The following is a 13,217-nucleotide window of genomic DNA, read 5'->3' as shown; positions in this document are numbered from 1 at the left end:
TTTTGAAAGCCTAAAGAAGAAAGTGCGGGCTAACTTAAACTTTGTTATTTCTTCACTTGCTTCCTTCAGGACTTTGCAACCATAACTTTATTGAGATATTGCTGTATTTTACTGCATAATGTAATGAACAGCTCAATTAGTTCTACCTGGCATTTGTACATGTGGTTATTTGCTGGATCCAGTTTTTCTATGTTCACGTCCAATGGCTGCAATCAGAAACCAGTGTGTAAAGCAGCTGCATGTTCTGAACCCTGCAAATGACTTGTGTAGGAAGAAATATGCCTGTGATCCTTCTGCCTTACATGATGTGTGAAGATATTTTAAAAGCGTGAGTTATAGTTCATTTTCTGTTTGCTTTTTTCTAACCTTATAAATGTCAGGAATACCAATTTTGGCCTTACATAATTAACTGAAGGATTTATCTGTTCTATGCAAGTAGAAAACAATTAAAAAGAAAAGCATGACGAATCTTTAAAACACAGCAATCTTGGACCTCATCTTTTTAATAAACACTAGCAGAAATAGATACTTGACATTTTCAGCAATGTTCTGACAATCTCTTCCCTCATCTGTTTTTCAGCCTTTGAGTCATCGAACTTGTTCCGACTTCCGAAGTGTCAGTGTAGCTGTGGTTTGAATGCATATTAGAGCTGAAACAATTCCCTTCCTTTTTTCAGGGAAAAGGGTTTGAAAAAATTTTTCAAAGGGTTATTTCGGAGACTGTATTGATGACTTTGAAATTCTGCTCTATGTATAGCATATTTGGTCTGGTCGTACTTGCCAGGGTTAACTGAGACCCGAGTGACACCTCTGTTGGTCAGAAACCAAAGGCTGCCACTAGAAACAAAGTCTCTATCCCAAACCTCCTTTGAGGTATTAGGGCCAAAAGCCCCTACACCTTCCCTGCGGAGGGCAAAGAGCTGGGAGGTGGCTCACCATCACCGGGATCCTGGAAGCCGTTTCTGACAGCTGCCGAGGGCGGCGGTGGCGGCGGCGGCGCTGCGGAGCCGGGCCGGTCGGGGGGCAGCGGAGGCCGCGGCCCGGCCCTCGGGCTGTCCAGGCCTGCCCGGGACGGCAGCTGCGGGGCGCTGGGCAGAGCCCGCGAGGTGCTCCCGTTCCTGCTGATGGGGGGAGGCGGTGGGAGCGGGCCTGGAGCAAGGCAAGAAGCAAACACACAGATGCTGTTAACACCAGGGGTTACTCTCCCAGTGGAAAGCCCCTGCTGGCATACCAAGGCCTGCCGCTAACAAAAAGGGCTGCTTCAGGACCCAAGGGGTAATGGCCCTCAGCACCCATTTCCCTGCTCTCTAGGGCTCTCCAGGGATTTAGTGCTGATTTGCAGAGTACAGCTCAGAGAAGCAGGTACATCTAAACATAAACACACCGCAGTGTCCACACTCGTATTCCCCTCAGCTACAAAAGCCTCCATAAAGGTCCTGGCTACTTTTAAACCACTCTAAATTAACAATGGCCACAATAAGCAGGAGTCACAGGTGGAATTCAGGGTGCTGAGGAGATCCAAACTGTAACACATTTCCTTTTTATGGACCACTGCAAGGCAAGAAGACATGCAGCAGAAGGCACCTGCTACCTTCAGAGGCTCTCTGTCCATAGGGGTGGTTCCCTCTGGGTGTGTGGTGCCCACAGGGGAGCTTTGCCCGGGAGTGGCCGCGTGAAGCAGCAGCTCATCAGCTCACTCATTTACAAACAAATGAGCTGTATGACAGGTTTTTCAGTAGCTGGAGCATATCCATCTCCCTGAAAACTGGAAACAGACCTCACACATAGACTGGCACTTCCAGTGTTTGTGTATCTGTAACCGACACGGACGTGACAGGTCAAATATGAAGGCACAGCCTACGTAACACAGACCCAGGGCTGCCCTGAGGGCAGGGGAAGGGCGCTTCTACAAGGCAAGTAAATAAAGACAGCAAAGCTGCTTCTGCCAGGGAGAGAAGTGCCCATGGTTAGGACACAAGAAGGTGAAGCAGAGGGTGTGGAGAGTTATGCATGTTCAAAAGTCTCACTACCTCTGTTTGGGGCAGTTGGGCAATTGACAATTACGTTAATTTTCAATAAATGCTTCCCGGTCTTGAAATCCATCTACAGACATGCACTTTGAAAAAGAGAGCAGTAGATACTGTGTCTCCAGCAAAAAGCATTGAAACATTTCAAGAAACATGCTGTACTTTGTGTATTTTTGCTCCCCTTCTTATTTTACAAATTACTGAAGTTTGCCTTCAGGGAATGGTTTCAAAAAATGAGAAGCATTCAGCAACTTTCAGAATAGCTTTGCTTGCTCTCTCTAAACCTAGCTAAACTCCATTGTCTATACTGAACTACTACAGAATAGGTGCAGTCATGTTTAGAATGTACTGCTACAACTTCCTTCTACTTACTGAGCTGGAACTGAGCCAGAAGAAAGTTAGTGCAGGTTTGCTAAAACCATCTGCCAAAGAAAAGGGTCAAGTAGGAAAGCACTGGTGGCAGCCAAGGTCACCACAGAACAAACTCTTAGAGTGACTGAATAATTGCAGACACTCTCTGCAACTTTGACCCATCAATTTGGTCCATTGTAATGGGATTTCTTTGATTTATCTACTGCAGGCTGCACTAGCATTGTGCCATCCTCTAGGCTGGCAACCAGCTCCACAAAGCACAGTTACAGAGCCACTGTTTTCTGTACAGCTGCTGTAGGTGTTGGAGCTCCAGATTGGTTCAAGGATCTGGAAAGCAACATAGCGGTCTGTGGGAGCTCTCATCACATTCATTTGTCTTGTCTAGGAGTAGGCAGGCTAGAGATGATTTCTGAGTTTATTCCAAAGGATTAAATGAAAAGGCAACCCTATGGAATTTCCCAGCAGTATCTTCTGTGCGATGCTTTTCTCCACCTGTTACAGGGTTTGATTGTGCCTAAATTCTCTCATCTCAAGGGACGCCTGTCAGGTATCAGAGAGCTGAGTTGTGATGTGGAATTCTTAAAAGTTATGGACAACAGTTGTCACAGAGGACAATGTACATTATGAAATTGGTCAAAGGAGACGATTCTACTCTTAGTCTAATTTGATATGTACATACGGTAAGTAATAACACTTAGTCACGCGGTAACAAGTGCTATTACATTTAACAATTGTTGGCCAGGTCTTTGATTAAAGCTGTTGTATTTGACTGCGCTTGTGTCTCTGAACACGTAGAAGGTCAGGTTCCACAAACCTCCACTCACGAGAATGCAACCATTAACTCAGACTGGTTGACTCAGGAAGTCAGATGCTGTCACTTTACCAGAAGCTGCTTTGCATCAAAGAAGGTAATGGGGAAATCCCTTTGCAACCCTCGTCAATTACAGTGACTATAATGAAAGTCATCAAACTCTATAAAAGCACACGTGAGCACTTTGACTTTCCTTAAGCCACCCTGACGCCCACACACCCTCACTTCCAACTGCAGAATTCCTAGTGCCTAACAGGGATGTCATCCTGGGAGGTTTTTTTTCTGCATGTGAAACTGGCATGGGCATGGCCAAAGCAGCCTCTCCCCGTGCCACCTGTCCCGTTCAAGCCCCCTCTCCCCTGTCCCCGTCCCCGCTCCCTACCTGAGCGGCCGGGCGGGTCTCTGACGGGCGGCGGCGGTCGCTCTCCGGGCGGCGGGGGCAGCGGTCCGGAGCGGCCCCCGCCGGGCGCCGGGCACGACCCCAGCGAGAGGTTCCTCTGCGGCAGCCGCGGCATCTCGTCGCCGCCGGCGGGGGGGGCGGGCGGCACCGGGGGCGGCCCGGGCCTGCTGGGGGGCAGCGGGGGCGCCGGGGCGCCGAGGGCGGGCCGGGGGGCGGCGGGCACGGGCGGCTTGCTGTTCTGCGGCGGCGGCGGCGGCAGAGACGCCTCCCGGGCGGCGGACGGCCGGTGCCCGGCGGGGGGCGGCGGCGGGGGCGGCGGTTTGTCCTCGGCCGGCCGGCCCGGGGTGGGCGGCAGCGGCGGCCGGCCCGAGAAGGGGGACGGCGCGCCGGGGCCCGGCTGCCGGAGGGGCGCGGCCGACCCCGCGGCCCGGCTGCCCGGGAAGGGCGGGGGCGAGGGCCCCAGGCTGGGCTGCCGGCTCAGCCCGGGCACCGGCGGCGAGCCCCGGTTGTGCAGGCTGGAGGCGATGGGCCGGGGCGTGCTGGGCACCGGCGGCGGCGCCGCCTCGGGCTTCGAGCCGGCGTCGGGCCTCGGCGGCGGCACGCGACTCCTCTGAGGGTCCGGGGTGGCGGTGCGCGGCCCCGAGGGCGGCCCCGGGAAGCGCGGCGGGCCGCTCGGCGGGGAGAAGGGCTTGGCGGCGGCGGAGCGGCCTCCGGGCGGCAGGACGGGCGGCCGGCCTCCCCCGGCGTCTGCGGACACAGGACAGGGAGCATCAGCGCCGTGGCACCGGGGCCGCGGCTCCCGAGGGTCTGCGAGCGGCCAGGGCGCAGCCGGACACGGGGCACCCCTGCCTTGAGGCTCAGCCCCAACGCCGGTACCATCGGGAAACCTCTCCAGGGTACCCGGCGACATCCTGATATTGCTGAGGAGGCACGAGTTAAGTGGCCACAAAGTAACACAAGTGATGCAGCCATCTTACACCAACCAGTAAAACAGGAAGGGAAGAAATGGTGAGGAACAAGTACCGAACAGCATCAACCTGAGAGCAAAGAAATCTCAGCCTTTAAGTTACATTTAACAACAAAAGGTCATCAAAAAGCTCTTTTCAGCCCTTTCTAGTAGCTGTGATCTAAGGATGTAGTTGTGCACATCAGGAAGAAGGCAGCTGGCCTTGCAGTTCACAAGTACTGCTCTGTGATGCCAGGAACTTTTGTATTAATACAACTTCCCAAAAATAAACTGTGACAATCGAAAATACCAGCTCTGAGAGACTGTTTTGTACACATGTGCTGGAAAAGTATGTTAGGCTATAAAATACGTAATATTTGTAACACTCTATAGTCTCCATAGCATAGTCCTTCTTCAACAAGTATGAAATCCTATATCCTTGAACTTAAAAAACTCAGTGACCCCAGATGTCCCCGTTTAAAGGGGCATGAGGCTTGGGGCAGCTGTTTGTCAGCCAGAAGCACACTCCAGACAAGCCTCCATCTGCAGTATGTGTACCAGCCAGCTGCGATGCCTCATGCACTCCCTAAGCTGCAAATCATGCTGTTGTGGAGCTGACACAAGTACTTTCCATTTGCAAAGTAGATATTTTTCCTGGTGCACAAGAAAGAATTAGCCTGGATCCTCCTCTGTTCCCTTCTTGTCCTGCACACCCAACAGCTAAGGCAAGATGTAATTTGCCTGACTATACTTTCAACACTACCAAGATCTTTAGCTTTCATCAATACAAGAGGATGGGTGGAAAGGGAGTCTAGCTTCTCCCCCATAAAACCTAATAGTAAGAATAAAAACAGATTCGAGCTGAAAATTACATTTCCTAAGAGCCTAGGATATTTGATGGCTTCCTCAATCCCAGCAGGTAATTTATTAAGCCGTGCTATGAAGGCTTTAAGCAATGCCATTTTTTCACACTGGAAATTCAAGGTCTTTCTTACCGGCATCTCGATTTGCAGATCTGAGCTTTGGCATTCCTGCTTGAAAAAGGCCTCCAAGGCCAGGTGGTCCACTGCCACCGAAGCCACCACCACTGCCACCACCAAAACCCCCGCTGCTGCCGCCTCCTCCAAAGCCACCGCCGCCACCTCCACCAGATCCTTTGGGTTCTGTTGGGAAAAGAAATCCCCCATATTAGTGAAGCAGGACTGATCCTGCCAAGTCACCTCTTTCATTAGAGTAATGCTTGTAGCTGGGGAAAAAATGGATGAACTTTCAAAACACACAAGGTTTGGATCATCACAGCTGCCATCATCATCACCACCACTGCACCATGGAGGAGCTGGTGCAATAACCATAATAACCATAACCTCTGTGTTTTATCATGCCATCACTACTTTAGTCTGCTCTAGACTAGAGAGCAGAGCAAATTGCTCAGAGAATTTGGAACTGAGCATGGATGGGACCTCTGAGAACATAATATAGTCTTTGTTAGCACCTTAGTTGCTTCTTCCTGTTTCTTTGTACTTTTGCTCTCTTATCCTTCCCCTCTACTTCTCCATAAGCAGAGACAGCAATCTCATGGGAAAAAGGGAAGGAAGGAAGAAGGCAGAAGGTCCCTCCTCCTGAAGGTCTCTGGGAATCACTGCTGGGAATGCACATAATTCTCTCATTATTGATGATATTGCAACATATCTACTTATTTAAACAAAGCCTAGTAGCAAAGGTGATGCCATTTCCGTAGGTTCAGAAGTGCAGTGACAGAATCATTAGCTGCTAATGTTTCCAATAGGCAGGAATTATTTTATCAGCCCTCAGGTACGGGGCCACAAAGGCTAAGATCACTTGCTTAATTTCTTGGAATCCTGATTTCCACAAGTTGGTGTGGGTAAAATTTTCAGTGACTTTGAAGTAATTAAAACCTATGGATGAAAAGCACTTCTAAAAATTTCCCCAAGAAAAAAGTAAGAGTGTATCCACAGGGGAATGTTTCACATTATCCTTCTCTTTCTTAAGCATGTCAGCTCAGTTCAGCTCTGACTCAGATAGGGTGTGAACCTCTGGAGAAATGCTGCTACCATGGTTTAGTCTTTCATCATGATTTGTTAATTCATGTAAATAAGATAATAGGCTGCATCATTTTTCTCTTACTGTTTACCCCCTCCTTTAATCCCCTCCAGCTCATAATAGCTAGAACATGTAACTTCACATTCAGAGATAACCTTTAAAAACTGTAGCTGGCTGATTGCAGAACTGTATCTAATTTTTTAAAAATTATTTTTATTTGGTCACACTCCTCTGGGCATTTCCTTCTTTTGTCATCATGTTCCTATCACCATGCCTTTAATTGCACAGCCAAACCTAGACTGAGGTGTATCACATCTGCTAATCAGTCTGTAGAAGTGTCTTTTCTCCTTTGGAAATGAATGCTGTTCCTCTCTCAGCACAGGCCTGTGTTCCTCACTCTTCTCTTGTTTCTGTTCTGCCTTCCCAATCCTTTTGCTACACAGGCTTCTGCAGCCTCCTCTTGGCAGCTGCCAAGGTGTGCTGTGAGACACAGCAGCAGCACAGCTGGACAGAGACCTTATTTCCATTATGGTAAGCACTGCCTTGTGCAGTACTGCTGGGCTATCTAAAAAGATAACAGCCCTGAGTCACTCCAGGAGGGGCAAAACTGCGTGCAGCAGTGACACACAGGTAGAGCTGTGGCTTCTGGCTTGGGTTTTGCTCTAAGTGGTACTGGAGCCAATGGTGTCATGCCAGGCATGCATTTATTCTTATATTGTTTATGCAAAAGTAGAGTCTGAAATTCCACTTCATTCCTGTCCTCTCCTCAGTCCTTACGGGGTATTGTTTGCCTGATCTGCTGCATGTCCTCAGCAGAACTCCTGGTAGGACTTGCATATTTTTCTGATATAAGCAAACAGGAAAATAAATCACTTTTTGAGAATTAGCAAACAAATTAGCATTCACATTTCATAAGCAGTACTTGATTTCTCAGCTGACTGTTCATTCATGATGAATAGAATTTATTTTTATGCATGCCAATTTCTGGCACCTTCTTTTATCTACTCTCATGGCAATTCATCTGATGATATATGAAATAATTTTCTGCTTTCAGATCTGTAGAACCATTCATGCCCACAGAAATTCCAACATGTAGAGTCATACTTACTGTCTAGGATTGGAGCACTTCTGTCATTAGTAACAGTCTTCTTGAGCTTTTTTCCTTTGGTAATATCAGATAATAGAGCATTTCTCCCTGCCTGTTCTGACTTGCTTAGGGATGGCTTTTCAGTATTTGCCTGCAAAATAAAAATTAAAAATAAGGAGGCAAAATAAACCACAACTTCTAGATACAAATTTCTGCTTAAATATGGTAGTTACTTGAGACTTCAGTGGCTGCCTTAACAGCATTGGAGTGGGTAGCATGCCATGTCTACTTTTGTGAATGATATCAAAGGTAGCTGGCCTTGTTACTGACTTGAAGTCTCCAGCACTACTGCTATTCTAATGCACATTATTCATTAGAAACAGAAACTTCTATGTGAATTCACCTTTATGGAACTCATGATTTAGAAACTCTCATTTTTACAAGCCAAGGCTTATCTGTGCCATTTTGGAGATGGAACAAGAATAGACTACACACAACTTGATTGTGTGGACAATCAAGTTATGGACATTCATGAAAGTTGTGGTGAAATACAATTGCTAGATAAATCAGAGCAAAGATGGACCTTCATCTATATTTTAGCTGAGATAGAAATACTTAAAAATGACAGTTATCACTTCAATAATATTGCCCTCTTCAAATGGACCAAATAACACCTTGGGACATATGAGATTTGTCTCAACAGTCCTCTCTTTTCACTTTGTGTTCTGGTGACACAGTTTTTCAAGAAAGAACAAAAAAATTTCAAACAATACACTTATAGGCACATATATATGGCTCTTTCTTCTAGGAAATGGTTCCTGAAACATTTTCTAATTTATCAGATCAGTGTTATGGAGATTTCCTGAAAGGTGGGGAGAGTTGTCATGGAAGGACCAAGTAGACTCAGTATCTTGCTTGAGGTGGCAAATGAAGGAAAGACTCTTGATTGACAGCCCATTCCATGTAGTCAGCTAGGGTTTTGCTCTGAAAATATCTAGGTACTTGAGAATGACATCTCAAGAAGCCTTCCTTCTTGTCAGTGAGGCGACTGACTGTTGGGAGGGCAAGCACAGCCCAAGCACAAGCTCTATCCCAGTTTATGGTAGGCCTGATGTAGTTTCACCCACCACATTGTGCCAGATCCTGTGCTCTGATAGTACAGGCTGGCTGAGGGAGCTGTGCTAGCTAAGAGCTATCCTTACTAAATTTAAACAATAGGATTTATTTTTTGGGGGCTCAAGTCACGGAAGTACTGGAGTAGAACAAGGGAGAAGGTGGGAGTACAGGTTTGGAGAAAAGCAAGACTTCATGTCCCATTAGACAAGCTGTTGTCTCTCCACCAGATCAGGCACTAGTGTGGGAAGAATAAAAGGATGGAGAGTTGGAGTGGATTGTGACATCCACATGAGAACTGGAAGGCTGCAGAAGTGATGGTGGTTCTTGCAGGACCAATGATCAACCATAAACAATATGTTGGACAGCTTTCCCCAAATATCATGGACACCCTCATCCACATCCCAGTATCTCTGAACGTCCTATTCCAAGTGACAAGCAGCAGCAGAGAACAGTGCATAGGTTTACCTCCTGTAAAACTTACCAAGGCCAGTGTTGGGGGTGGAGGGGGAGCTGGAGGGGGAGGCACAGGCATGGTGGAAGGATGAGCTCTGTCTGCTCTTGCTAAGAAACCTGCACAGCAAAACACAAACACAAAGTCCAGAGATTAATACATCTTCATAAATAAATTTCTACTCAGGTAGAAAACATCCTTGCAGCTAACAGGTTTATATTCTACATTTTTTGAAATCTAAATAATCAGCAAAAAGCACTTTCTATTTAATTGTATGGAAACCAGACATCTTTAAACAGGGGCTCCCTACATGATCCTCACTGCCACACAAACTCATAGATATATATCCAGTTTTGAACACTTACACAATCCATGCATTGCTATGGCAGTGCACAAAATGCAGTAACCAACAATCTTGTTCCCATGGAAGTGCTTCAGGATAGCCCCAAAGCTATACCATGAGCCCTTACTTCAAGAAGGCATCATACTTTAGGATCGTACTCAGAAAGAGATGCCAACTTATTAAATCCCTTTAGTTGCTAAAAGATTCCTGCACCTCCACTGTTATGGGTAGAGTAGAACAGCAGAGCTCTGGGATGGACTCATGCTTCTTCCTCTCTCCCTGCTTGCTCTGAATATCCCAAGCTCCATCATCATCATGTCTGAATGCACCTTCCTCCTCCTCCTCAGAAGCAGCACACACAGACATGTTGCAAAACTCTCCCTGAGGAGGAAGGGAAGCAGTCAGCCTGGCCTCTCAGCTGCAGGCTGCAGACAGAAAAGCCTGGCTGCTAAAGCTCAGCCTTTCACAGCCTTCCCTGCCAGGGACCACATTCCCACTTCTCCCCACCCCAACCTGAACTTTCAGCCTCAGGCAATCCTAGGAGGGCCACACCTGAGATATAGAGATTTACTGCAACCAAATTATGGAACAACAACCAAAAAAAAGCCTGAAGTCCTGTCAAGGACTGTATTTTCAAGTCACAAGGGCTTTTTGTGGCATTTTGGCACACAGCTTGCTGGAACTGTGCCTATCAGGGGCTTTGGAGCATTTCTAATAGTGCTATGGCATTTGAGCATGTGCTTTTTTATCTGAGCTTTCACCCATGCTGGCCATTCACCTGAGCCACCTTTAGTAACAGTGATTTATATAATGTTTGCATAAGACAGGTAAACACAATGGTAACAGGAACAGGGTAATTCTCCAGACAACCCCAGGCTGATGGCTGAGGTCCCCAGGGCAGTTATTTACATACACAGCTCTTACTTTTTAAAGCAACTTAAATGTTTTAGATAAGGCCAAGGGGAAGTGTGATAGCACAGTATCTGTCAAATCACCATCATACCAGGTACAGTACCCTTTACAGTTAAAATGAACATTATGAAAATGTGCTGAATGAAACAAAATGGCATTTGCAGTGAGTCACCACCTACAAAGTCTGTAATGGCATCTGACATGATCCATGATATGTGTGTCAGAAAAAACTGTTTAGAAGTACAGATTTATCTCATCAGATGCTCCTCCCCAAAAGAATTAGAATACAGCTGTAACCCCCCTTCCCTCCCCCCCCCCAAATTGCTGAGTTACCTTCCTCAGAAGAAACATTTTCTGAAATAAGACTTGAATGGATTTTGTGTAAAATCTTTGTGGAGGAAAGAGTTCAGACGCATCACCCATAGCTCTGGCTGACCATCTAGAAAAGTCATGGAGTTCAAAGTGGTGTGAGGCACTAGTGCCTGCAGGTTTTCTTCTCCCATACTGCAGAAACTGTTTCCAGTTACTGCAAGAGAGTGAGCAAAGCAGAGGGGAAGCTGGCAGATAGACAGAGTGAGTGGCAAAGAGGAAACTGTGGAGCCAAGCCTACACGGTGCTGTGCAAATGCACGCATTCACAGTCCTGCAAACAGAGCAGCCTGCTCGCAGCAGTGCCCTGCTGCATTACTGAGCACCTTAACCTACCTCAGAGAAACAACAGCTTCATTGTCAGAGGATCCACTTGAATTTAGTTATATTCCCATCTCCCATATTTGTAGCTTTCAGCTGTTACATAAAAGCTGCACAAAGTCCTATCCTTTTCCAATCAGCATATTCTAAATGCAATATTTGAAATCTGAAACCTATTAAAAGCACCAAGACTAATGCTGCTTTGTTCTTCAGCTTCCTGTTTAAAAAAATAGTCAACAGGAAAATTATTTCTTACAGTAGACCACAATCATCCTGTTTCTTAACACAGTCTTTTCACAGCTGCAGTTGTCTCTAGCTTAACTGTGCCATAAGGGTATTTCACCAAGCCTTTAACTGCTTCATCGGATTCAAAAGAGAAATTCTTCTCTCTGCACTGCTCTGCTAGGAAGTCAAAGCAGTCTAGATAACGTACCATCAGTCTCTTTGGCACTCCACAAGTCACAGGAAAGTTTCTGGAGCAGGCAGAATACAGTTTGGTTTGATATCAGACTTTTAAATGAATCCTTTAAGGCAGCTCAGACCTGAATGCAGCAAGTGAGCCAGGTGGTCTGTGAAGCACTTCCTGTAAAATACCATAACTTGTCTACCTTCCTGTCAGTTAGAGATTGTTTCCCTCTTGGGCTGCTCTGTTCTACTTTTTTCCCCTTTTAACTGGATTGTTTTAGATCAGCTTCTTAAGGAATTGGTGGCATAAAGAGGAAGTAAGGTGATGCTTGAAGCCTGAGTTCTCTAAGGGGAAGCCACTACCCACAGACCCATGCAGCTTCTCCAAAACCATCTCTGCATATATGATTTGCAAGAAGGCAGTGGGGAGAAATGCACTAGGTGTTCCCTCCTTCTCTATCCCACCTTACGTGTTCCTGTACTCAACCACTGCACACTAGCTGGTATTTCTGGCACTGAAGGGCTCTCTCAACTGAACTGCCATCGAAATTAGGTACACACTGGTGAGCTTGCATTTTGCTGCTGTTGAACAAGCCCTATAGCCCTCAGAGACAGGCTGGAAAATGGCATTTTGGAAGCACAGGACAAGCTTCTGTAATAAACCAAACTCTGGCAAAACTGGCCTGAAGTTTAACACGAGCATCCTGCAGGGTTGTTTACTCATGGGGCTCTAGAGCACACACTTCCTTTAGGAGCCATCAGAAAAGAGATCACATGGCGTGACTGAGAAACCTGTGTGCCCACACAAAAACATACCACGCATGCACTTACAGAGCCCATAAACACCCTAGATTGTCAAATTTTCATTTAAAACCAAAGCTGCAATACTGTTTCACTCTTGTCACTGACTCTGCTTCTGCTGATAAAAAGGAGATTTTTAGAAATTCAAGCTGAAACTTTGCAGGAAGAAACAGCACCTCTGTCTTTGAATCTCCAACTCATCCTTGGTGTTTGGCTGTTAAATTCTGTACAGTCTATTTCTTTAACTCACTATAAGCCTATACAAAATACAACAATGGTCTGAAGAGATGCAGTGGCCTGGTGACTTACTCTCACAGCCCAGGGCAGTGCTGGGAGTAGCCCTTGGGAGGAGAGCACCTCCTGGGCTGCAGAACCAAAACAGCTGAGGCAGCACAATGCTGAACTCGAACTCTGCAGCTGCTCTGTTCATCACCAGCTCACAGGATGACTGTTTCTCACAGACCATAGAGATGTCCTGAGATGTTAAGTGTAACTCTGCCATTAGAGGAAAGCTTTGGTTACTGTCCTACACTTCTGCAATGGACTTGCATCATTTTTTGCTTTTGGTCAGTGGGAAAGAACTGAATTTAAGAAAAGGCTATTATGTTAAATTGCTAACAACTGACCCTATAAAATACCTGAAATAGTAACCAATCCACCTAAAAATAAATTTTACCCACCAAATCTGTTAACAACCAAGTTTCTTATAATGCTTGGTGCTGCAGGGTTGTTGAAAAGGAGCTGGTTCCAAAAGACCAAGGCTGAAGGTGTATTGGTACTTGAAAACCCAGGACAC

General features: G+C 46.5%; 1 protein-coding gene across 1 annotated transcript in view; it reads right to left on the bottom strand.

Moving 5' to 3' along the window:
- The window catches only part of WIPF1 (WAS/WASL interacting protein family member 1), a 54,837-nt gene that overhangs the window by 6,843 nt on the left and 34,777 nt on the right, over positions 1 to 13,217 (bottom strand). The window contains exons 3-7 of the mRNA XM_054278294.1: positions 9,302 to 9,390; positions 7,726 to 7,855; positions 5,552 to 5,719; positions 3,593 to 4,357; positions 937 to 1,149 (exon numbers count right to left, since the gene is read on the bottom strand). Of these exons, the coding sequence (XP_054134269.1) occupies positions 937 to 1,149; positions 3,593 to 4,357; positions 5,552 to 5,719; positions 7,726 to 7,855; positions 9,302 to 9,352 (1,327 nt within the window). The 5' untranslated portion in view covers positions 9,353 to 9,390. The remainder of the gene's footprint in view (positions 1 to 936; positions 1,150 to 3,592; positions 4,358 to 5,551; positions 5,720 to 7,725; positions 7,856 to 9,301; positions 9,391 to 13,217) is intronic.

The sequence above is a fragment of the Melozone crissalis genome, unplaced genomic scaffold, assembly GCF_028551555.1.
Source record: "Melozone crissalis strain CALT ecotype California unplaced genomic scaffold, PUWL_Pcris_2 ptg000023l_1, whole genome shotgun sequence".
In the NCBI taxonomy this organism is placed as follows: Eukaryota; Metazoa; Chordata; class Aves; order Passeriformes; family Passerellidae; genus Melozone; species Melozone crissalis.
This window is presented reverse-complemented; position numbering and strand designations above follow the sequence as displayed.